This window comes from Arvicanthis niloticus, chromosome 6, assembly GCF_011762505.2.
Source record: "Arvicanthis niloticus isolate mArvNil1 chromosome 6, mArvNil1.pat.X, whole genome shotgun sequence".
NCBI lineage: Eukaryota > Metazoa > Chordata > Mammalia > Rodentia > Muridae > Arvicanthis > Arvicanthis niloticus.
In genome coordinates this window covers 39,915,731-39,940,113 of record NC_047663.1, presented here as the reverse complement: position 1 = coordinate 39,940,113, position 24,383 = coordinate 39,915,731, and the positions used below count along the sequence as shown (strand labels likewise).

General features: G+C 45.0%; 1 protein-coding gene across 1 annotated transcript; it reads left to right on the top strand.

Moving 5' to 3' along the window:
• The first annotated feature begins 20,597 nt into the window (after positions 1-20,597).
• Positions 20,598-22,505, top strand: LOC117709856 (C-C motif chemokine 2). Its single transcript, XM_034504259.2, has 3 exons — positions 20,598-20,805; positions 21,526-21,643; positions 21,978-22,505. The coding sequence occupies exons 1-3, from the start codon at positions 20,730-20,732 to the stop codon at positions 22,228-22,230; spliced, it is 447 nt and encodes a 148-aa protein (XP_034360150.1). The 5' UTR covers positions 20,598-20,729; the 3' UTR covers positions 22,231-22,505.
• The last annotated feature ends 1,878 nt before the right edge of the window (positions 22,506-24,383 follow it).

Here is a 24,383-nt window from a genome sequence, read left to right as displayed (position 1 = left end):
CAGCCCCAAAGCTTCTTGTAACATCCCTTTGCTGCCCAACCAAGATCAACCATGTCTGCTCAGTGGTACTCTTTTTGCAGGGTCTCACCCAGTATACCTGAACTGCTGCCATAAGACCTAGTAAGTACAGGTAGAGAGTTCTCACTCTCACTTTCTCTCTCTCTCTCTCTCTCTCTCTCTCTCTCTCTCTCTCTCTCTGTCTCTCTCTCTCTCTCTCTCTCTCTCTCTCTCTCTCTCTCTCTCTCTCTCTCTCTCACACACACACACACACACACACACACACAAATCTATAAAGCAACGTGGGCTTCCCACGGGGAGGACCCAGGGATCCTTAGAGTAGGACTTGTCTTTTCAGGCTACTTTTTGTAAGCACCTCTTTGGCTCTATTCTCCTCATAGATGACAAGGCCAAGGCAAGCAAATAAAGCAGTACAAGGCAGGACCAGAACCAACAGTATCATCACTCCCACGGAACATGAACACCCACGAAGCCAGGTGACAGAATGATGGCAACAGCTTACATGTGTGAATATCCCCAGGCACTGTTCTAAGAGACTGGCAAACGTTTATTTATTTAACTCACTGGATCCTGGCAGTAACCCTAGGTATCAGGACCTATCACTCTGTAGTGTAGATGTTGAAATAGAGGACCCACAAGACCACAGTACTTAGTCATGGCCACATAACATAAGTGACTGAGCTGCGATTCAGACCCAAGGATTCAAGTTTTAGACTATTCTTCTTACATCCTTTAATCAGACAGAGAATTATGCCCAGCCAGATACTCACATATAATAGACTGGCTTCTAGAACTGACGGGTCCTGTCTCTCACTTTACCTGCCTCTGACTTACTCACTGCTCCTAGGGGATATGGTGGGCTGATCACAAAACACAGGGGTAGAGGTCCAGATTCCGGAGCCTCTTTCTTCCCACTTAGGACCCCTAGGAAGTGGAGCCCAGTGAAGATGTTCTCACACTTGTGGGGGTATTGAACCACAGACCAGACCTTAGTCCAGACATCTCTCAGTCTCTGAAAGAGCCATTCTCCCAGACCTGGAAGTTTTAGACAATCATGTACAGTTCTCCAGTTGGTTCTGAGGCATAGATTAAAAAAAAATAATAAAAAATAAAAGATTCTAAGCACTTAGTACAGGGTCTACATGCAGGAGGATCCTAATAAACAGAGGCACTAGATGTGATGTCTAAGCTTGCAAAGTCACCTGGAGAGAGAGAGAGAGAGAGAGAGAGAGAGAGAGAGAGAGAGAGAGAGAGAGTTAATGCTATGCTGCCCAGACAGGCCTGAGCCTGGAGCCTTCTGGAACATCGTGGTGGCTATGGGAATGTGTTGTGGCCAGCTCTTCTCAGGCACAAAGACCCAATCCATAGCTACTTTGGAGACCAGGCAGCAGAAATCAAGATGTACCTCTAGGGCAGGGCCTGGAGCAGCCCGAGTCGTCCTAACCTGTGTCTCTCTGATTACCAAGACCTGGAAAACTGCATCAGGGCAACCCCCACCCCCACCCCCCTGAATCCATAGAGGCATTTCCTACCCACCTCACACTTTATTTCTACCCAGCCAGATCCCCCTTTATGCCCTGAGCCTTGGAGATAGTGTAGCACTTCCTCCTCATTTTGACAATGGGGAAGTCCCATTTACAGTCCCAGTCTGTAAAGTATTCTCCAAAGGTAGGATGAACCTCATACACAGGCCTCAACTCTAAACCCTGAGACTAGGGCGCACTCTAGCTGATTTCCAGCCCAACCCAAAATGTCCAGTGGCCAAAGGGAAATTGGCCAGCCAGCCCTCCTCCTAGTTTGGGCCTTGCCTGTCTCCAGAAGTCTGGGAATTCCCAGGGAATTCTTCCACACTGCAAAACAGAGAAAACAGACCCACCCTATTCCCCGCGCTTCAGTCATCTGGACACTAGATAGAGTAAAAAGAAGATGACAGTGACTTCAGGGTGTGGACACCAACTCTATAACCTATTGACCTCTGCATGTTTTCACACTCTTACAGGGAATAGGGGAAGTTGGTGACTTCACACAGCTATGACTGTACCAGATATCAGAGAGGCCAGATGCTAAATTCCTTTGTTAAGGAGAGAGCCATACCTGACCCACACTTCACTCACTCGATGGAGGGGGCTGGCCAAATGGGTCATTTGGAGTCAAAGAATCCAGAACATCTCCAACATCTACCTCTTTCCACCGATGCACTCTTCATCAGCACTAAGCCTCTCCAGGCATGCATAGCACATCAGCAGACTAGTAAGGGGAAATAAACTGAGGCTTAAAGAAGCTCATGCTTATTTGATTCCTGCCTCTGTGTATGACAGGTGGGGTCCCACGGTGTGTGTTGGCTGCTCCCCTCCCAACCCCAAATCGCAGACATTGCTCTATTCATGGTTCTACAGGTCCTTTCAGAACCTCTTCTGCTCGCTCTCACTCTGCACATCTATGGATTTTGAGAAGTAGCTCTCTATATGAAGTGGGCTGAAAACAGGGGCTGCCCATAAGGAGAAGTCTCACAAGCCCAGAGCCTTTGACCAATGATGACAAATGTCCAACCATGCACTCCTCTTGGACAAGGCTTTCCACTGTCTAATTTCCTTTAGGAATAAGCAGTCATGACTTCTCTTGTCCCAGTTCCCCCCAGATTCTGTTCAGAGCCACATATGGGAAGAAGAAAGAGTGATCCAGGCTTTCTCTGGGCTTCCCCATCACTCTTAAGTGTCACCCTGGCATTCTATGAGTGCTTGACTGGACTCTACCTGAACCCTGTTTCCTGGATTTGCAAAACACAAGTCCTCTATCAGCCTGGCTGCAGGATGTTGTTGCTATGGTGAGGTCCATTGGGAGTCACTTTCCTAAATACTCCATGGTGATACAGGCATGGCCTGAGAAGGACAGGAGGAGTCACTTTCTCTTCTGATCCTGCTGTTGATCCAGGAGGAACTTGTTAAAAGCTCCTCCTCCTCCACACTCTTCCTCCTCTCTACTTACCTTAGTCTTCCTCCCCTCCTCATCCCCAGTCCTCCTCTCCCCTCTCCTCCCCTCCTCCTCTTTATCCTCTTCTTCCTTCTCCTGTTCTTCCTCCTCCTCTTTCTCCCTCTCTCCCCACCTCCTGGCTCAACACTGGGCATAAAACTGTCTCAGGTTCAAACAGAAAACCAAAGCTCGTTCTGATTATACTTATGGCAGATCATATTGATTTGGGTTTTGCAGTGCTTATAAAGTGATTGCTTTCTAAATGATCTTATTTACATTGAGGAAGAAAAAAGAATCCTTCTAAAGAAAACCTTTTATACATATAAGAGAACAATGTGATAAAAACTTATTTTAAAATCCCCCAGATAGGATGGTGACTAAGCATTATGGAGAATACACATTAGCAGAAAGATACACCACAGGCCTGAGAATTCCAGACCCTGTGACCAGGTAGGTGGATAGCTGCAGGTAGGAGTCACAGTTTCTAAACAGTCTCTCAAACTTTAGCTCCAAGGCTACCTTACAGGAGGAAGGTCAAATCTACCTCTTTTTTTGCTCTGTCTATGCATTTATTCAGAAAGTAGTGGTTTTGTTTTTGTTTTAAATGGAAGGACTTTAAAATCAGAGTGGAGGTTTACATCAGTAAAGCCTGAATCCAGGGAGACAAAACTGGAAAGCAGGTACTGAAATTGATGGAAGAATCATCCTTGGTTTCTGGCTGGCAGGGCCAGAGTCATTACAGGCTGAGGTACCAGTGAACCTCTGAAAGAACTGCACCATGGGAAGACACTGGACAAGAAGCAAACCACAGGCCACATCTGTCTTCACCTGTCTGTAACATCCTTTGGCCACACCTCAGCTTTCTCATCTGCACAAAGAAAGAATTGAGAACATCGCTCTGCTCATAGGGTTATTAGAGATTCCAGAGAGCTTTAGCTGAGCAAGAACCCTGTGTGTAGTGTGTGCTGACCATGGCCCCTGTATTTGTCCCACAAGAGGCTCCCTGTTATTTTAGTGAATCAGTGAATCAAAGTGTACAGCAGAAAGAAACCGCCATTTGCAAGTGGCAGCTGTCAATAGAGGTATCTGTATTCCAGTAATGGGGGAGGAACCCAGGACAGGATAGCAGTGGGGGAGAACCCAGGGCAGGAGAGCAATGGGGGGACCCAGAGCAAGACAGCAGTGGGGGAGGGACCCTGAGTAGCTGTGGGGATATACCTAGGGCAGGACAGCAGTAGGAAGCTTGCTGAGGTGTCCAGAAGATCCCAAGAGTTGACAGGTGGGGAGACTCCCAGCTCTTAAGTCCAGTAAGTCAAGTGTACATGAGGTTGATCCTCTAGTTTTCCAAGCCCTAGCTTTGCCAGTTTGAGTGAAACTAACAAAATTTGAGGCTAGAACCCTGGACTCAAAGCAGAGACAAATTCTGGAAGTAGGGGGAGAGGAGAGAGAGAGAGATAGAAATGGAGACAGAAACAGAAAAAAGCTAATGGATATTTTTGTTTCCTTTTGGAAACTTGTACAGAAGTGTCTATGATCATAAGACTAATCTCAGGAATGTGTGTGGACTTTCCCTGCTGCGGTGACTAAGCTGTCCATTCATCCTCAGCATCTGTAGGTCTCATGGGAGCCCCTTTGTTCCCCCAGAAAGCCAAGCACATTTCCTTCACCCAGATGCCTATCACTGTGTTTTCCAAACTGTTTTCAGAGCAGATAGCACAGATAGTAGTTTCCCACAGACTTTCTCCTGTGTTTAAACAGAATATTGTTAGTGAGCACCATCATGGACCAGGCATCACCCAGGCAGGAGATATCAGAGATAACGATGGGATGCAGGAACCGGACAATGATAAAAAGCCTGTAGGATGCTTTTTATCAGGGTCCTCTGGAGAAACAAAAAGAAAAGGCTACTTACAGATGTACAGGAAGAGGATGCTTAAGAGCAAGTGGCTTGTCTGTGAAAGCCGACCACATCTGCAAGCTGGAGGCCCAGAACAGCTGGGAGAGTTAGCTGTGTCCCAAGTGGAGTCACAGGACCAGTGTTGGCAAGTCTTAGCCTGAGTTCAAAGGTCTAAGGATCAAGAGCTGATGTCTATGGTCACTAGAACATGGATGTCCCAGCTCTAATAGAGGGAGACATTGGCTTGTCTCTTTCCTCTTTGTCCAGGTTGGGCCCTCAATGAACTGGAAAATGCCCACACATTGGCAAGGGTAGTATTCTTCTCTCAGGATACTCTTTTAAATTCTAGTTTCTTCTTGGACTTCCCTGATAGACACAGCTACAAAGAACATTTGCCCAGCTATCTGGGCATCTTTTTGTTTTGGTCTTATTGATATATAAACCCAACCATCAGAGAATAAGTCATTTGTTCCTGCCACAGCTCCTGGGAGACACAAGCTACTGCTATAGACCCTGTGAGATCAGAAGATATTGGTCTGGTGGCAAAGGGTAAGACCTGTCATGAAAGGGAAGCAGCAGCTTGCACAAAGACCCAGAAGCCTGCCTTTTGGCAAAAAGAAATGAAGGTCCATGGAAACCAGAATGGCTTCTGAGGAGCCAGAATTCGTGGAGAAAGAGGGGGGAAATGAAGCTGGAGTTCTAGGTAGGTGCCACACCATGACTGAGCTGAGGACAGAGGGGAGCCATTGAAGAATTCTCAGCAGAGCAAGCACACAGCCTGCTTGGCCTTTCCAGGTTGTTGGCAGCACAGTGGAGGTTGGATTGGAGGTGTGAGGTTGCAGACAGAAAGCTCACTTATGAGCCTGGTAGAACCCAGAAAAGGAGTATTAAAGACCATGAGGGTTATTTTGATTGACAATTTGACAGGATCTAGAAGATCTAAGGAGACAAGCTTCTGGCATGTCTTTGAAGGTGTTTCTAGACTGGACTGATTGAGTGAGAAGATCCATCTTGAATGTGAGTAGTGGCGTTCTATGGGCTGGGGTCCTGGACTGAATTAAAAAGAGAAAGTGAGCTGAGCACCAGCGTTCATCTGTCTTTGCTTCCTGATTGCAGATGCAGTGTGCCGGCTGCCCTGGGCTCCTGCTGCCACGCCTTCTCTGCTGTGATGGACTGCAGCCTCAAACTGTAAGTACAAATAATCCCCTTTCCCTTAGGTTGCCTACTTTGTCAGGTATTTTGCCACAGCAACAGGAAAAACAGCCAGCCCATGGATCCTGATGAAGAGCACTGTTCATTGGGATGATGAAACAGAAGAGGCCTGGACAAACTTACACATTCAGTTCGCTCTGCTGACCCAAGGCTCAGCTTCAAAAAGCCATCAACTATGCTTTACCATATCTCAATGCCTGGCACAGAATGTGCTTTCGATAAGGCATCAGTGAATGGCGAGTGGGAGAAGAAGAGAATGAATGCATGATGGATGCCTTCCTCCAAGACCAGTGAGGGGATTGTCATTATCTTACTAATGTTGTTTACCCTATTCCAGCTTCCTTCTAGACTCGAGATGAGACTCAAAGAAACCCTTCATCAACTCAGAGCCTGCCCCTGCCCCTGCCCCCACCTCCACCACAGAGACCTAGCTGGGATCAGAAGGAGCTCTGGATAGGAAGCAGGGTACTGGCCAATGCTCTGACCTTGGCTTCCTGGGACCACAGCTTGGGATTTCCCAGGAGGTCAGGGACTGGGACACAGGAGGCATGTCAGGAGAATGGAAAGTGCCTTGAAGCTGTGGTGCTACTGAGTCAGTTCATTTAGCGAGTTTCTAACCTCAGCTTCCCCCTTTGAATGACCAGCCTCGGCTCAGAAAGGTCGCTGTGAGGATGTAAAGAGGAGAGAGAGGGTCTATAGTGTTCATTTCAAATGACTTTAATTAGGATGCCTGTGTGCGAGCAAAACCTTCCACCAAACAGAAACTTGAGTTTTGTTTGTTTTCTGTCTATATGCTCTTCCCAAGCATTTAACTTCTCTGAACATAAGATCTCAATGGAACCAAGCTTTACACCAGGCCATCTTAGACAGCAGACCTGAGAGAACATATGTAAATGAGCTTGGTCAGCCGAAGTCCTTGACAAATTCCTCAGGACTGCTGATTACTGTAACTATAGTTAACATCGAAAGGGCTCTGCTTTGAGAACAGATGGGTTGGTGGCCTTGGGATAGTGAGCACAGCCAATGCCCTTGTAGCTTTGAGATCAGTACATTAGCATGCCTGTGCCTCAGCTTCCCTCATCAATCCACCAGACATGCTGAGCCATTGCTAAAGAGCTTTGCATGTGACTGTAAATGTGGTCTCCCATCAGGCAACTTCTTTAAAGATATAAAGTAAGAGTGATTACAAGAGATATCAAGAATCCATGCTTAGAGATTTTGGAGGATCCCTGATGTTTTCCCCCAAAACTTAAAATAGAAAAAAAAAAGACGCCTTCCTAAAAGACAAACTGGGGACCTAATGTACACTTACATTGCAGCTCAAGGTCAGGTCACTTTCTGTGTGACCTGTGCTTTCAAAGCCTCAGATTATGGAACAAGGCTTAGACACCAATGCTACGATTTGCTCACACTGAAACCTGCACCCATTTATGGAAGGGAAGTTCCTCTACTGTTAGTACCCTGAACTTTAATTTGTGAGGATAAAAAGGCCACACATAGTGGGTAAGGCTTTCCAGAGAAAATGTGTAAACCAAGAGACACTAGGTTTTTCTAGAGGCCTCCCTAAGGCCCCAACACCTCATCATCATTTCACAAGACACAAATATCAAGGGTGGGGCTGACAGGAGTCAGCTTTTCTGGACATATTTTCCTAAAAGTCCCAGCAGCTACTATTGCTCTGGAAAAAAATAATATCTGTATCATCCCTCCACATGGGACATCTGATGTCACTGAAACTGCCTGTATGGTCTCTGACGATTTCATAAGAGGTGAAAGCCAAGTAAGAAATAGCATAAAATGGGGAACTGGAACCAATAATGCTGAGGAAAACCAAGCAGCAGAAGCTGGAGAGTGGAAAGGGAACCAGAGCCCTGGCGTTTGGCCCAAGGAGGTGAAGATTAGAGGATTGTGTTGCAAACCACATCGGGGAAATAGGGATGAGAAGGAATCGGGTTGGGCTGAGGTGTGGGTACAGCCTGCTGTGGACCTCACCAGCTTTGCAGGCTTCCTGTGTAGGCTCACTCTTCTGCATGATGCCTGGCATGGCAGTGTTAGAGCATATGCCCTGTGCTGTGCTAGCAGAGGATAAAGAGGACATATTTCCTAACCTTCACTCTACTACATTTTTGCCCAGAGACCTGGGGTAGGTTGTCTCACCTCTCTCCCTAATGGCACAATGGTTTCTATATTGCTTAACCTACAAGGGTGCCCAAGGATAGAATGAAATACATTTAAACAGTCTACCTGGGGAGGAGCTTGGGGAGGGGAAAACATGATCAAAATTGTAGTACAACCAATTTAAGCTTATCCTCAACTACCTCACAAATAAATGACACTCAGACTATGGTCATTTTATTTGGCTTTGACAATCACTGAGGGCTAAGCCCTAATCTACTCTTCTAACTGCTGTCCTGGTTACCTCCCCCAGCAGTGTAGCCCAGATACTTGCTGTTTCTCCTGCCCATGTGTTCATGGTCCATCTCCCTGCCCACTAGCTTGCTCCTTTCTCTTCTTCCTCTTCCTCTTCCAATCTTTCTCCTCTAAGCAGGCCATTCCAAACCCACCTATGTAACGCGCGCCCCCAAAATCCCTTTTCGCCCGCGAATAAGGACAGGAGGCGATAGTCGGGTTTACTGCCACGAGGAACTTTTTTACTGCTCCATACGATAAAGTGGAAAGACCCAAGAAACCGGAAGAGGGTCCCTTAAATACACCCTAGAGTGACGTATTCACTCCTGAATGGCTGTTCGCTCACTACCCAATATTACGCCTCGGGATAGGCCAGTGGCTTGGCGCTCTTTCTGCCTAGCAGCTGCGCAGAATGAATGTTTACTGCTGGGGAACCATGCGGCCAGCGCCATGTTGGAAAAACGCACGTGTGCAGCCACTGAAACAGCAGCTCACTACACACCTACCTCTAATCTCTTGAGTAATTGACTGTAGCCAATTTTATTTAACCAATAGTTTAAAATCAAGGACAATGTTTGCACAACAAAAGCTTGTAAGAAGCTTGTGAGAAGTCTCTCATGGGTCTAGACCTTCATGTATAGAATTTAGCATTGCAATACATAGCAAGAGACCAACTTTCAACAAAAATATATTATATAATATAAAATATTTTAATAAAAGAAGAATATGCCTGGGCACAAACCTCATATCCTGTCTTATGAGGAACTCTCCACAAGTGAAGTATTTCACCCTTTGACAATTACTTTGGACAGAGCAAATGAACTGGAAGAATTTGCCAATGTATCATTTCCCTTCTGCAGAGAAGGCATGAGCCAGCCCTCCTCTTGGCCAAGGTCAGGCAGTGACTCAGTGCAGGGATGAGTCTCGTGAGTCTGTCTTCTCTGTGGTCGAACTCAGCCAGAAATTATTTCCAGACTTTGACCCATTAGTTAGCTGAGGCCTAACCATTCCCAACTCTTCATTCATTCATGCATTCATTCACCAAACACATATCTGGTAAATAAGAACAGATACTTACCACTTATTCAATGAATGAATAAATGATTGGTAGGTGAATGAATGATAGGCACTGCCCTAGGTACTGAGATAGATTCAAAGGAAAATTAGTCCTGTCTATCCTAGCATGTGTGGTAGAGAGCTGAATACATCAAGACCATTTCAAGTACACACAAAATGAAAACTATTAAATTGGAAGGAAAACATGCTAAGAAAATACAAACGTCTGTGTGATAGCAAAGCAATAGGAAGATATCCCAGCAAAGGGAACTGCCTTCTCAGTCAAGGCAAGCAATGCTTGCAGGGTTGTGTTCTAGAAGAGATGGACAAGTGAGTATCACTACAGACAAAGGGTACCTGAAAAGCTGTGGTCGTTACCATGTGACTGACTATTTCCTGAACTTCTCAAAATGGCCATACTCAACAGTTGAATCTTAGATCTGTGAGATGGCTCAGTGAGTAAAGGTCTTTTTAACACCAAGCCTGACAACCTGAGGTCAGTCCTCAGGACCCAGATGGTTGAAGGAGAGCCGACTCCCACAGATTGTCCTCTGACCTCCACACATGAACTGTGGTACACACACACACACACACTCACATATACACACTCACATACACTCACACTCTCATACATGCACTTACACTTACATATACACCCTGACACACACTGACACATACACACTTGCTTATACACATATACACTCACACATACACACTAACACATGCACATACACTCACTCATATACACATTCACACACTCACACACATATACACACTTACATACACATTCATACTCATATACAAGTTTATACTCACATACACATACATACTCACATGCACACTCATTCACACTCACACATATACACACTCATACATACACACTAACACATGCACATACACACTCACATATATACTCATGCACTCACACATATATACATGCTCACACTCACACTTACATATACACACTCACACACATGTATGTGTGCATGTATCACACACAGAGAGATTGATGATTTGAAAAAGAAAATTAGGTTAAAACATAAAGGATAGACTGGGTGATTGAGCTTCTCTCGGCAAGAAATGTTGGTAAGTTATTTTAACAGAACTCAGGCTGAGGCAGGGGCTTCTAATAATAAGAGGAAATAAATACAAAAGATTTTTCTAGATCTAAATGGACAAAGATCTGTGAGCATTAGATTTAGAAGGAAGAAGGCAGGACTGAAACATGGCCCTCTGCTTTCTACCTGGGCTGTCTTGAGTACATGAGTGCGGGTTCATGGAGGATACTGGATCTGGTAGAAGCCAAGTTTTGTGGCCATGGTAGCTTCTTTCCATGGTACCTGGCACTTGGAGTAATGCCATCAGAATATAGTGTGGACAGCACCAAAGTCCATTCTGACAGTTCTCCATAAAGTGCACCCCCCAGGACAGCCCAAAACAACATATAGAGAGAGCCACAGAAGAAAATGCACCTCCACAATCCCAGCCCCAGATCACATCTTCCACACATTAATTCTCCCAGGCATTCTCAGGCAGAAGTTAGACATGGGCTCCAGATATATATTACATTTTGGTTGAAAAAAAAAAAAAAAAAAACAGAGAGAGAGGGGAGACAGAAGTCAAAGAGGAGTGAACTCACTGGAGTTGAGAGCCATTCATATGTACATCCAGTGAGCAGATGAAACCAAAGTTACAGACAAAAGCGACAGTGAGCAGGGTTGACAGGGAGTGTGTATTCACATTGGGTCAAGCCATGAAGAATTTTTCATAGCGGGCAAGGAAGACACCTCTGAGACTCTAAGAAATTCAGATGAGTGACGGATGTGGAAGATGAACAGCAATTGGCTAGGGAACCATTGGAGGGGAAATGTATAGACAAACATTCAAAAGCATTTTTCATAAAAAGACAGTGAGACATGGGGAACACTGAAGAGGATATAAGATGACAGAAAATGCATTTTTAAAATGAGGGCAACTTGGCATGCAGGGTGAGAGAAATGAGATAGAAAGAGACAAAAAAGGCCCAGAGCTAACAAAGAGTGTCAGTTTCTAAGGGAAGCAACTTGAAACCAGAGATTCAGATGGAAGTCTGACTCTCGCCAAGAGCAAGGAGCTCTCTACCTGAGACAAGGGTGATGCACTAACATGAAGACAGGGGAAGCTTCCACGAGGGTGCCGGAGGATTCTTATCGCATGGTCTCTGCTTTCACTAGAGAAGATAAGATTTCTGAGAGTGCCAAAGTCTAAAATTATTGCATCGCCTGGAAGAGGTGGTAAAAAACAAGAGCGACTCCATGGAACATGGCAGAAAAAGACAAAGGAGCCCTCTAGACGTTAGAGCTTACAGGAAGGTCACAGAGCACTGCAAAGCTTGCCAACCCTTGAAACCATTTGCCGTCAAGGAAACAGAAAGTCCTCAAGAAAGACAACAACCTAGAGTGGTCTGAGGCAGAGGATGGTCATAGCAGATGACCTAGGTTTGGGTACCAGCAGATAGGGAGACAGACGCCTAGAGAAGGTGGCATGAGTGTGCTGGTGAGAACTGGTCAGTGCCTGGCACCAACTGGGCTGGAAGGAAAGAAGGCAAGGCAGTGGCTGAGAGACCTGACAGAGCTGGAAGGAAGTCCTAAGCTGTGGTGGAAGGATCAGGCTGCTCACTTGAGTGTTGTGGAGTTAAGGGATTCAGAGCAATAAATTGTCCAAGGTATAGTCTTGGCAAGTGGACCCAAAAGTCTTGATGGATTCCTCTAAAGAGAGATGCACAAGAAGTGTGAGAGCTGCCTTCTCTCACATCCCCTGCATCTTCCACCCTCTTCCCAAGCCAACCACTGCAGGATGTAAGGAGGTGCTGTTGAAAAGCAAGCATCAGGATGAAGAGAAAGAAGAACCAGAAGGAGAGAGAGGTTGACGAAGAAAAGCTCTGATAGTAACAGTGTAGAGCAGAGAGAGCAGACTAGTCCAGGAGTAAACAACCCTGGATTCAAATCTCAGAGTCTCAGCTCCTTTACTCCCCAGCTCTCTTTTTCTTGGTTACTTCAGCATAAAAGCTTTAATTTCTTCATCTGTAAAACAGTGGTAGATGGGGGCTAGAGAGATGGTTCAGCTGTTAAGAGCACTGGCTGCTTTTCCAGAGGTCCTAAGTTCAATTCTCAGCAACCACATAGTAGCTCACAACTATCTGTAATGGGATCTGATACCCTTTTATGGCACATAAGTGTAATGCAGATAGAACACTCATATATATTAAATAAATAAATAAATAAATAAATAAATAAATAAATAAATAAATCTTAAAAAAAAAAAACAAAAAAACCAGAGGTAGAATCTGGACATAGTGATGCTTACCTGTAATCTCATCCTTTGGGCACTGAGACAGCAAAACCATGAGTCTGGGGCCAGTCTGGGCTATGTAGTAAGTTGCAGCCAGCCTAGGCTACATATCACGGTTCTGTCTTAGAAAACAAACAAAAACCCAGACTAACAATTCTAGCATACGTAGACTACTAGGACCTTGATGAGAGTCCCACAGTCTAATAAATCATCACGGATATTCATTGGATTATGCTTTGGAGCACCTTGCAGTTTTGAACCTTTTCCTTATTAACTGGATAAAAGTTCTAAAAGATACCCAGTAAATGCTCAAGATTTTCTGTTTAAAATTATCATTAAATCAGAATTGTGTAATAAGGCTCCTGATGAAAAGTTGGCATATGAGGTTATCCTAACGTTCCTGGGGAGGAAAGGGGGAAAACTAGATGCTGTGGTTGTGTACCGGCTTAGCCACAGTGAAAACGATTAATGCCTATAGTGGCACAGTCTTCATCACTTCAGAACTCCAACAGTTCAGGTCACCCAAAACTATCTGTTTTGGAGGAGTGTCCCAACCAACTTTTCCACCATATCCAAGAACCATGATGAACCTATTCATTCAAACCATAAGTCCTGCTGATGTTTCAAGCTCATGGTTGCCATTGCTTCCATGGATACCATGACAGTAACCATGATTTATTGGCTCCCTAATGCCCAAAGATTTGCCTGGCCCCAGCTCAATAATGCTTCCTGTGGCCTTCACCCAAATCGGCCATTGCAGTTCCAAGGCTGTAGCATCTGTGTGGAGGTGAAAGTTTGGATACTGGCCTCAAAGCAGGATGGCTATCTTATCATGGAAGGGCAAGTACAGACACACTCCACCCATTGACTCCACAGCCTTGGCTTTGAAATTGGATAGATGACCAATCTGGCTGGAAAATCCACAGATACTCAGTGTCTAACAATGTTGGACTCAGAAGAAAGATTGTGTTCACCTCCTCTTGGGGAGGCGCTTGGTCCTCAAGTACATCCATCTGTTCTGCCTCCAGCTCTGGCTAGGACCTGAAGAGGAGTCATTTTGGCTACTAACACAATTCCTCTGCTCTCAAAACCCCATTTCCAAGTGTCTACTTCTATCTCATTAGGATTTCACCAGACAAAGATGTGTTTCCATAGTGGAAAAATGTAGCTAGCCATCTTGTTGGAAAATGTTGAGCTCTGTGTCAACTGGCATTTTCCCCAACACACACTACATGAACTCACACAGAGGTGCACACAGCTTGTCTGCATGCTAAAACTGGCACTGACTCTCACTGCTACGCCAGGCCCCACTTCACCTCCTACATACATCTTTCAGTCAAGCAATAAGCAAAATAGGGGTCAAAATGCAGGATCTCCATGACATTTTTCAGCTGCATTTGCCCTAATCAATCCACCTATTGATTTCTTTTTCTTTCTTTCTTCCTTTTTTTTTTTTTTTTTTTTTTTTTTTTTTTTTTTTTTTTTTTTTTTTTTTTTTTTTGTCAGAGTCTAGCTAATACTGTCCAGACTACTCTCAAACTCAAAAATTCAGCTTCTCTGGTCCTGGAATTTTAGATGTGTGTCACTACATCTGGCTTATCCTTCACATTCTTATTGAGACCCCAGTGCTAGGTGCCAATGATAGGGTACAAAAATGAGCTAGACAGAGGATCCTGCCCTCCCACGTGCCTAACACTCCTATAGCCTGCCTTCTCAACCCACACAAGCACATTGTGATTGCCATAGCTATGGTTTGGAGTACCTAGTATGTCAAAGGGTTGATTGGCTTAGGGCTTTGAAGCCTGAAGAAAGAGCACTTCCAAATCACTTCTGATGACTACCCTTCCAGACTACACAAATAGCATCTGCATCTCCCTATAGATTCTCTCTGCTGACTTACAGGAAAGGCAGGATGAGTTTCAGAATGGAGTCAGTACATTACTTGTCTGGCCAATGAAGTCCACTGCCCAGACAGCTACAGGTAAGAACCAATAAGTCTCTTTCTGTGGGCAGATAAGACTTCTTTCTTCAGCACATAACATATCACAACCTGTAAATGGGAGAACCAGGTAACCCCCACCTAAGGAATCCATGTGGTCCTGATAGTCAATCACTTCCTCTGCCACAGCTTCTCACCTTTCAGCATTGTCCCATGCTCTTTCTCAAGCAAATGAAAGGAAAAACCCAAAGTGCCCATCTTTCTCCTTATTTTCTTGCCTAGTGTTAAACTGTTCTACCATTTTTAAATGAGTTGAGTGGCTTGATCTGTTTGTGACTTTGAACAGTGGTACTGTTACAGGGGCTTATATCCAGTGTGCACAAGAGCTGTGAAGTGAGATGGAGCACAGAATGTTCCAGAAATGGAAAGTAAGCTGGGGGCGGGGGGGGGGTGGAGTGACTTAAGGGTACAAAGAAGACAAGGGCAAGTCAAGGCCAGGCTTTGCTAGATAGCTTTGTAAACTGACTTCTTTGCTGGGGTCCTGACTTTATATTATTCTCTCTCTCTCTCTCTCTCTCTCTCTCTCTCTCTCTCTCTCTCCCTCTCTCCCTCTCTCTCCTTCTTCTGTCTTCTTCTTCTTCTTCTTCTTCTTCTTCTTCTTCTTCTTCTTCTGTCTTCTTCTTCTTCTTCTTCTTCTTCTTCTTCTTCTTCTTCTTCTTCTTCTCCTTCTTCTTCTCTTCTTCTCTTCTTCCCTTCTTCCCTTCTTCCCTTCTTCCCTTCCTCCCTCCCTCCATCCCTCAACTATTTTGTTAACCCCCAAAGGCGTTTTACTACTGGGAAGATAGGACAGAAGGGGTGAAAGAAAGCTTAGTAAAATGGAATATTACTATCCCTCTCCAGATAAGACAGCAAGAATAAAGCATAGGGTACATTCCTATAATCCTAGCACCCCAATAGCTGAGGAAGGTGGAGAGTTGCTAGTTTCTTGGGCTACATAATAAGCTCAAGGCCAGGAGCACACAAATCTACTGGAGTTGTCATGTGCCTCTAGATGTCTCCAGGTCCGTGCCCATCAACCTTTAGACTGACACGGGATGCTTACAAAGCGCCTTGGTTTATTTCTTCATACAAGTCACATGATGATGTTAGAAACAGCTCTTTACTCATCAGCTTCTACACAAGAGGTCCAGAGAGGTCAAGGGACTTGCTCAAGGCCACATAGCTGGACAGAGGCAGAGACAGGCCTGTGGCTGTTGTGGTGACTGTAACATAACTGAAAGTTCTTCATAGTTCTCCAGCCTCTCTTAGTCTCTTCCTTTCCTGCCATCATCCCTCATTTCTTCCTTTTTCCTCCTATGCCTCCTTCCTTTGAAGTCTGGCCAGCATAGGCCTTACCTGATATACTCCAGGCTTTAGCCCTGCAGTTCTCAAACACAGACCATCAAGTGTCCCAGATAGAAGAGATTTTAGGAAAACTATATGTAGCTTGTGACTGAGGACATTTGCAGTGAAGTCCAGAACTCTCTAATAGATCAATGGTCTTGACTACTGGGAGATTATAGATACTATTGATAACCTAAGAGAATCATAGAACATCTCTTTAGAGAAAGATATGGTTGCTATGCACAGCACCACAACTAGTCCTTGAAGCTTATGTAGGGACCACAGGCATGAAGCTACTCTGGATTAGATGAGCAGTTCATGGTGTCCCCATCCCAAAGCATCTTGTTCTATGCTTTGCTCTTTCCAGTTGTTTCTAAGGGAGCTGAACACTCACTGCATCAGGACCACCTATCTGGTCCTGATGCAAATATGCAAAATAAATGCATATTTTTAGCCTTTATTGCCACTGAATCAACATCTGATCTCCAGGAAGATGCCAAGCATTCTAAAATGTGCAGTGCCCAGAGATTTTCTCCAGCATGTGCCCTTCCCCCACCAGTGATGATTCAAGTTCAAAACCTGCTGAACCCTTGAATTCACCATTAATGTCCTACCACAGCCTTCTCTATATCCACACAAGAACTTTCATGATATTGTATGTCTAGTTAATGTAATTATTCTATATGTTACTTGAGTTTCCCTCAGATGAGCAAAACACACTTGTTCAGGAACTCCACTAAAAGCTACTAAGACAAGGTCTCTGGCTTTACCTGGATAATCCACAGACTGTTTCCCTAAGATTCTCGTTCCACCCAAGGCTGCTCAGAGCTCAGCACCTTCATAGGGATACTTCAAATGTGCTTGCCTGACCCTTACCCACGTCACCATCCTCACCATTGCCGGTGCCATTCAGGGCCCAAATGAGGATAGCAGGTTTTCCATACTGGGCAACTCAAAGGTGCTGCCGAGTTACATAGACTCTTGCCCTCCCAACAGGTTGCCTGCATTCTTTTTGTCACTGTGTAGCTTTCACCTCATGACTCTCAGGTGCTCCTCCCATCCCCCACTGATCCAAGAGACAATATAGTTGATGAGCCCCTCCCCACCCAACCCAGCCTGCTGCAAGTGACTCTCTTCTTTCTTTTCCAACAGCCCCTGCCAACCTTTATCTTACAAATACCCTCAGTTCCTTCATGAAAATGGAGCCAGAACATAGCCACATCAGAACACAGGAAATGCTTGGATGTCAGAGGTTTTGAGTAAGCATGGCTCAGACTTCTTATGAAACTCACTCCTATCTTTGTTGTACTGATGGTAGTTGCTCTTTGAATCTGGCCCTCTCCACCCCACTCCCAACTTCAGTGGCCCTTTCCCTGAAGCTTGCCCAAAGTAAATGCTGAACAAACAACCATTGGGACCAGATAGTAGAGAACACAGAGAAAGCTCATAGCCAAGCCACTGTGAATACTTGCTTTAGTCACCCTGGACATGTCATGGTCTTGATTTTGGCCTTAGTCCTTCCATCTGAGAAATAAGCACTTCATCTTGGAGGCCCCCTTTCCACTAGACATTCTGTGAAGAAATGATGGGAAACCACGGTCCCTTAAAGGATGGCATAAGTCCTAGGCATGCAGGCCTGATCCACCTGAACCTGCAAGCTCACTGGGTGAGAGCAGAGGGTAGCTGCTGGAGAATGACCATGGACAGGGGCCAACTATGCACATCACGCAAAGGTTGCGGGGATGGGGAGGTCATCTGGAAGCATAAGTCAGAGACTATGAGCTACATAAACAGGAGTAAGCAAGCAAGAGAACTGTGGAAGTGGTCAGCCGAGGGCCTAGGAAGTGCTTCTGATCTTTCTAGAAAGCTCACTGTCACTTCTTTATCTTACTCTGACACTGGGTGGGAGGATGTGGCATTAACCAGGGTACATGTGCAGGAAAGAAAAGAACGTTATTCACTCAGAAAAACTTTCCATTGCCCATCTAGGTGAGGAAAAAAAAAAAAGGCCCAAGGCTCTCGGGATGCTGGGGACCTGTATAGCCTCAATCCTAACCCCCTTACATCTTTTCCCCGGGCCTTTCCCTTGGCTGCCCCAAGCCAGAGCTCAGAGTAGGCCTTTGTTAAGCCATTCCAGATTCTCAGGCCCATGTGAGAACTTCTTGGCTGTAGGCCCAGCATCTGGAGCTCACATTCCAGCTAAATATCTCTCCCAAAGGGTCTGGGAACTTCCAATACTGCCTCAGAATGGGAATTTCCATGCTCTTATCCTACTCTGCCTCTGACCTACAGCTGGGAAGAGCATCCTTTGTTGACAGAGTGAAGTGAGAGGGAGACAGACAATAACTTTCCTTTCTTTCATTTATGATTCACATCGTGGTGCAGCCTATGCTAACTGGAGCTTGCAGCAGCCAATTCACTTTCCAATGGTGACCTCCCAGGCTCAGAAGCCTGCCCACAAAGCCAAGGGCCTTTTCCTGTGACTATAGGCCACATGAGTCTGTGTATCTCAGATGGAAATAGGCTTCCTCACATAGAAAGACAGGGCAACACTATACAATTTCCCTGGGGCTCTTGGGTCTCAGATTCTTAAGAGTACTAGTGACATCTCTCAACTTGTTAATGCTACAGAAAACCCAAAAGAATGACTAGATTTCATTGATAACATGATTGTAGATGAGATGTGGGCCTCTATGAACACGAAGAAAATGTCTTGAAAGTAGCAGTGTGTTGCTCTGGGTGGAAATGACTCTGCAAAACTTCTGCCTCCAGTTCTGAAATAATTCACATGTTTGAAGGGAATTGAGTGAGCCATAGGGAAAAGATTGAGCCAAACTCAGAACACTCTGGACTCTAGTCAGGAGAAAGACAGTGACCAGCAAGATCATGATGTAGACAGAACAAAAAGGATCCCAAGAGGTACAGCAAACTAGAAAACTAACATCCACCATGAGACATTAAATCTCATGTCTAGGGACATGGCTTCTGGAGCCAGTGTGTCCCAGATGGAAGCACCATCCCCCTGTGTCACCTACGTTACCTATGGGTAATTAGATTTTTGACAACTAATTATGCCTGGCTCCCAGTAAGCCATCATGATGCTGCTAAGGACCATTTGCCATGGAATAAACATAGTAGGATGTTTGATACCACTTATTTCCTATCCCAAATATAGTAACTGCAGAACTGCTGTCTTCCAAGAATCCCCCATTCCTTTACAGTCATTGTCTCCATGACCCTCTATGAAAGATGAAATCTTAGGTACACCCCCTGTCCATCAGGAAAGACTCAGAACTAGGCTATAGAGGAATGAGGAAATCAAGATACCTGAGTGGTAGACTCTGTTCAGCGACTGGCATGCCTGTGAGGGTGCTACTGTTTTTGTAAAAAGTCTGCTGAAATTAATTCTAAGGATTTTTAGATTTTATTGCTTTGGTCACACTGTTTCTGGGGAAATCTAAGCCTGGGAAGCTGAGTTAAGCCAGACATTCCAGTTGGCTCACTCATGGTCCCTGGAAATCTCGAAAGAAGCAGGGCAGAGAGCTACCACGAGTAGTAAAATTGACCACAGGCTCCTAGTTCATCATGACTTACCCAAAAGGAATGTTTCTCCATGGCCCGTTAGCTGTCTGTTAGTGTGAAGGTAACATGATGATAGCCAAACTGGAGCTACTTGGGTACTGTTCCAGGGGATCTTAGGGCACTTACCTACATAACCCTTCTGGACCTCAGTTGCCTGATCCATAGAATGGGGATTAACAACATCTACTTCCCAGAGCTGGGGAATATAGAGATTGCATTGTGAAGGATTCCAAACACTCCTGGCACAGAGTAAGCACTGTATGGGTTTTGCATAGAAATCTCTTCTGCACCATGAGCTCATTTATATGGCTTTCCAGGTCTGGAATTGTGCAACTCAGACAGTTCATATCAATGTCACAAAGCTCCTTATTTCTGCAAAATATCTGGGAACCACCAAATGGAGAGAATGCCATATTCAACAAGACCTGATAACCAAAACCTCAGGGGACTTATTGGAGCTCCTTTCCCAGCTCCAAGCTTCTTTGTGCCAAGGGCAAGCTAGGATATGCTTCCAGGTATCTTCTCCCTTAGGACTTTAGGTTCCTTGGCCACTACCTTTTATTTCAGTGAAAGCAGATCCATTCCATTCACACTTGTGGTCACAGTCTAGTATGACTGCTGCCATTCCTCTTTCCCTCCTCCCTGAGCAGCTTCATTTACTCCCAGCAGTGGCCAGAAAAATACCAAACTCCAACCCGCAGATTCTCTCTTCTACTTCCTGGAAACATCCGGGGGCTCTGCACTTACTCAGCAGACTCAAACTTCCACTTTTCATCACTCATCCAGCATGATGCTACAAGCGCTCTGCCTGACTCCACCCCCTGGCTTACAATAAAAGGCTGCCTCAGAGCTGCCAGAAATGCGGAGAGACAGACAGAGGCCAGCCCAGAATCAGCCAACTCTCACTGAAGCCAGCTCTCTTCCTCCACCACCATGCAGGTCTCTGCCACGCTTCTGGGTCTGCTGTTCACAGTTGCCATCTGTAGCATCCACGTGCTGGCTCAGCCAGGTGAGACCCCAGCTTCCTTCTTCCAACATATCACCCCATTTTTTTGAATTGTCGTGGGACATCATAGCATAGTCTCACCTGGTCAGATACTTTTTTTTTTTTTAACCGAGGTAAAGAACATAGAGAAGAACAAAGAGCCAACCCGATTACACAGTTGCTTCTGGAAAGCAACTGGAATTTTAATTGTTAGATCTAAATTTGGAATCACACCTTCATACAGTTCCTGTTCCAGCTACTTTCCTCAGTATTTGAGAATCTGGGTGATCAAAGAGGGACTTGGGTTGGTTCATTTTTCCAGATAGAGGAAAAAGGGGAAGAGACCCAGGATCTGATAATATGTTTCACCCAGGCCAGCTTCCAGAGAGAGCAGCTTAGCAGAGGTGGTTGGGATCAGAGATATTCCTGATTAGTTATAGATGTTTGGAACCTACAGTAATGTACTCAGGTAATCTCAGGCCATAGTAATTTGACTTCTAACTCTCCCAAATGGCAGTCCCCAGAGTTACCTAGTTTTAATGCATCCCTCTACCCAAGATTGTGAACTTACTTTAAGCTGCAAATAACAGAGTCGGTGTGTCAGAGATCACATCCCAGCTCTGATATATTGGCATCTACATCCCATCCTGCTAAAACTGCCTTCTTTTCATGGTTCTTTTCTTCCTAAGGTCAGAAGCATCTTTCCTGTCCTAATGTGCTCTCTGCTTCTCTTTTATTCTTCAGATGCAGTTAATGCCCCACTCACCTGCTGCTACTCATTCACTGGCAAGATGATCCCAATGAGCAGGCTGGAGAGCTACAAGAGAATCACCAGCAGCCGCTGTCCCAAAGAAGCTGTAGTGTGAGTTACACATCCCAGCTCTCCCTGGCCCAAAGTTTTTCCTTAAGAGCAAGGGATGGTCCTCATATACTTAGAGTCAGTCACATGCTCAGATACAATATCAAATGGTTCCCAGTGGGGAAACTGGGGCCAAGAAGGAAAAGGCAATTCTCAACAGCATCGTCTCTATGGCTGCTGTTCAGGCCCTTCCTATTCCATAAGCTTATCTTAGAAACCTGCAGGAGAAGCAGGTCACTTTGAGTCCCCTTTTCTACCTGCCCTCCCCCTTGAGCCCTACACAGTCTCTCCATGTATAGCAGGTTGAACTTCATCTGTGTCCTTTCTCTTTCCACAGTTTTGTCACCAAGCTCAAGAGAGAGATCTGTGCTGACCCCAAGAAGGAATGGGTCCAGTCGTACATTAAAAATCTGGACCAGAACAAAATGAGATCAGAAACTACAACTTTATTTAAAATTGCATCTACCCTAAGGTCTTCAGCACCTTTGAATGTGAACTTGACCCATAAATCTAAAGCTAATGTATCCACTACCTTGTCCACAACCACCTCAAGCACTTCTGTAGGAGTGACGAGTATGACAGTGAACTAGTGTGACTTGGACTGTGATGCCTTAAGTAATGTTAAATTTATTTAACTTATTAATGTTATGATATTCCCTTTCATGGATACTAGAATTTCTTAAATGCAAGATGTGCATCCACTTTTTCCTCTCTGTGAATCCTGATTTAACACTTTCAATGTATGAGAGATGAATTTTGTAAAGACGAATGGGTAAACGTTGTGTTTGAGATTCCAAGGTATTGCTTAAAATATTATTATGAATGTTCCTAATTATTAAAAGAAATATATTATTTTTGTACACTAGTCTGGCTTTGGGTGTTTTCTTGAGGGAAATTGCAAAGCCAAGAGGATATAAGCCTGGGGTTTGGCTCAGGATGGGATGCATATTCTGGGGGAACAGGAGAGTCAATGGCCTATTCTTTTGTAATGGTCTCATCTGAGTGTAGTAGACTCTTCAAGACAGGGCCCAGTTGGAGATGCTAGTACCATTGTTCCAGTCCCCAGCATTGCTTCTCAGACACATGTTCCACAAAAGTCCCACTCCTTCCCAGTTACGTGTTCCAATTGCCCTTAACTGGGATACATCACTTCCATCTGCAACTCTGCAATTGATTCTCTAACTGTGTAGGCAGTTCAGGCAGTGGAGAATAGACGGGAGACTTAATCATCTTCTATAAGAAGGTTATGTTAGTGCTTCCTAGAGATACGAAGACATGAACTTATCCTTGATAATGGTTAGAGTTTTTATGGGAAAAAAAACACAGAAGCATTAAGAAAAAATGGTAGGTGGGGGAAATTATCCAAAGGTAGAAATGAAGGTGGTGTGTACATCAAAGGGAGAGGAGAGGGGAAACCATCAGATGGAGCTACATGTCTGTCAAGAGATGGGGGTTTTTGAAGAGGAAGCTGAATACAGGGTTTAGAATGTGAAGGTGAAATCATGGTACTCCCTCTGACCTGTAGTTTAAAGGATAAGCTGAAACTCTAGTCCAATAAAGAAAGAGGTATGTGTCCCATTCAGAGGCTCAGAGGTGAACTTCAGAAAATACATCTTCATGACTTCATACAGATAGAAAGAAGTGGAGACAAGTGATTGACTGTGGCTCAACCAGAGATGAGGGCTGAATATCAGGTACAAGAGAACAATGTTCTGGACCATAGGAAATGGCTTAAGGTACAGACCTTTCCTGAGCTTGTTAATGAGGCAACTTCCCTGAAATCTGAATGTGTTTCTTTCCATCACCACCCTGACTCTACAGAGAGGAACCTAGGTTGTCTGCTCAAATGGGTAGATTTTCTCTCTCTGAATGTCCATCTGAGGTCTGTGGCATGGGACTCATCTTAGGGGCATTTGGAACACAGGAGCACACAGATAGCCTCTCCACCAAGGAAAGAGCTTCTTTCTCTAGGATATAAACTCCCATGGTGCTCACTCTCTCCATCTAGTGGGGAGAAAGATTCTGTCAAGCTAGACCTAGCGACCTAGCACCCTCTTTGGCAGCATGAGGTGCTGGGGAGAATTCTGGCTGGCAGGTGGGACACTGACTCAATCACTTAGGAGCAAGAGGCATCTATCAGTTCAGTGGGGGCAGGAGAGGTGTTGCAAAGATCAACAGGGGCCAACGTTTCCCTTCCTGATTTAGGAGCATGTCTCCTGGAAAATTGTCATTGCTGCAGTTCAGAGCATTGGAGCATTTCTGAGTCAGACCCGGATCTCTTGCTGAAGCTGAGGATTTCCTTCAGAGCTCCAAGGACCCCATTATATCAGACAGCAAACAGTTTGTAGGTATCTGTGTGATGAATTCACCGACCCTACATTCCAGGTCCAGTGGTCCTCGGTGCTGGTTACAGGTCAGAAAAGAAATCTTAAAATCATAGTGGATACAAAGAGGCAAAGAGGAAATAAATTAAAAATGAGTTGGTCTCTGTTTTGCAGCTTATAGAACAGGGGGCCTCTGGTGCCAGGCTGACTGGCTGCAAAGGACCTGGGAGGGAGAAAGAGAAAGGAAGGGGGGCACAAATACTTAACCCTGCAGATAGCCTGTCCCCACTCATCTGCAAGTCCTAGCTACTCACTCTTGTGAAATAATGACTAGGTTTCTTTTTCTCGAAGTAAGCATGGGTTCCTCGGTCCTTGCACAATGGAACTGAATAAAAGCCCTGGCAGTGCTTAGGCATCTG

Excerpts from the sequence above, each read along its gene's own strand:
- LOC117709856 (XM_034504259.2), top strand. The coding sequence starts at position 20,730 with ATGCAGGTCTCTGCCACGCTTCTGGGTCTGCTGTTCACAGTTGCCATC. Across the intron at positions 20,806-21,525 it reads CCACGTGCTGGCTCAGCCAG|ATGCAGTTAATGCCCCACTC; the intron begins GTGAGACCCCAG and ends TTTATTCTTCAG. Across the intron at positions 21,644-21,977 it reads TGTCCCAAAGAAGCTGTAGT|TTTTGTCACCAAGCTCAAGA; the intron begins GTGAGTTACACA and ends CTCTTTCCACAG.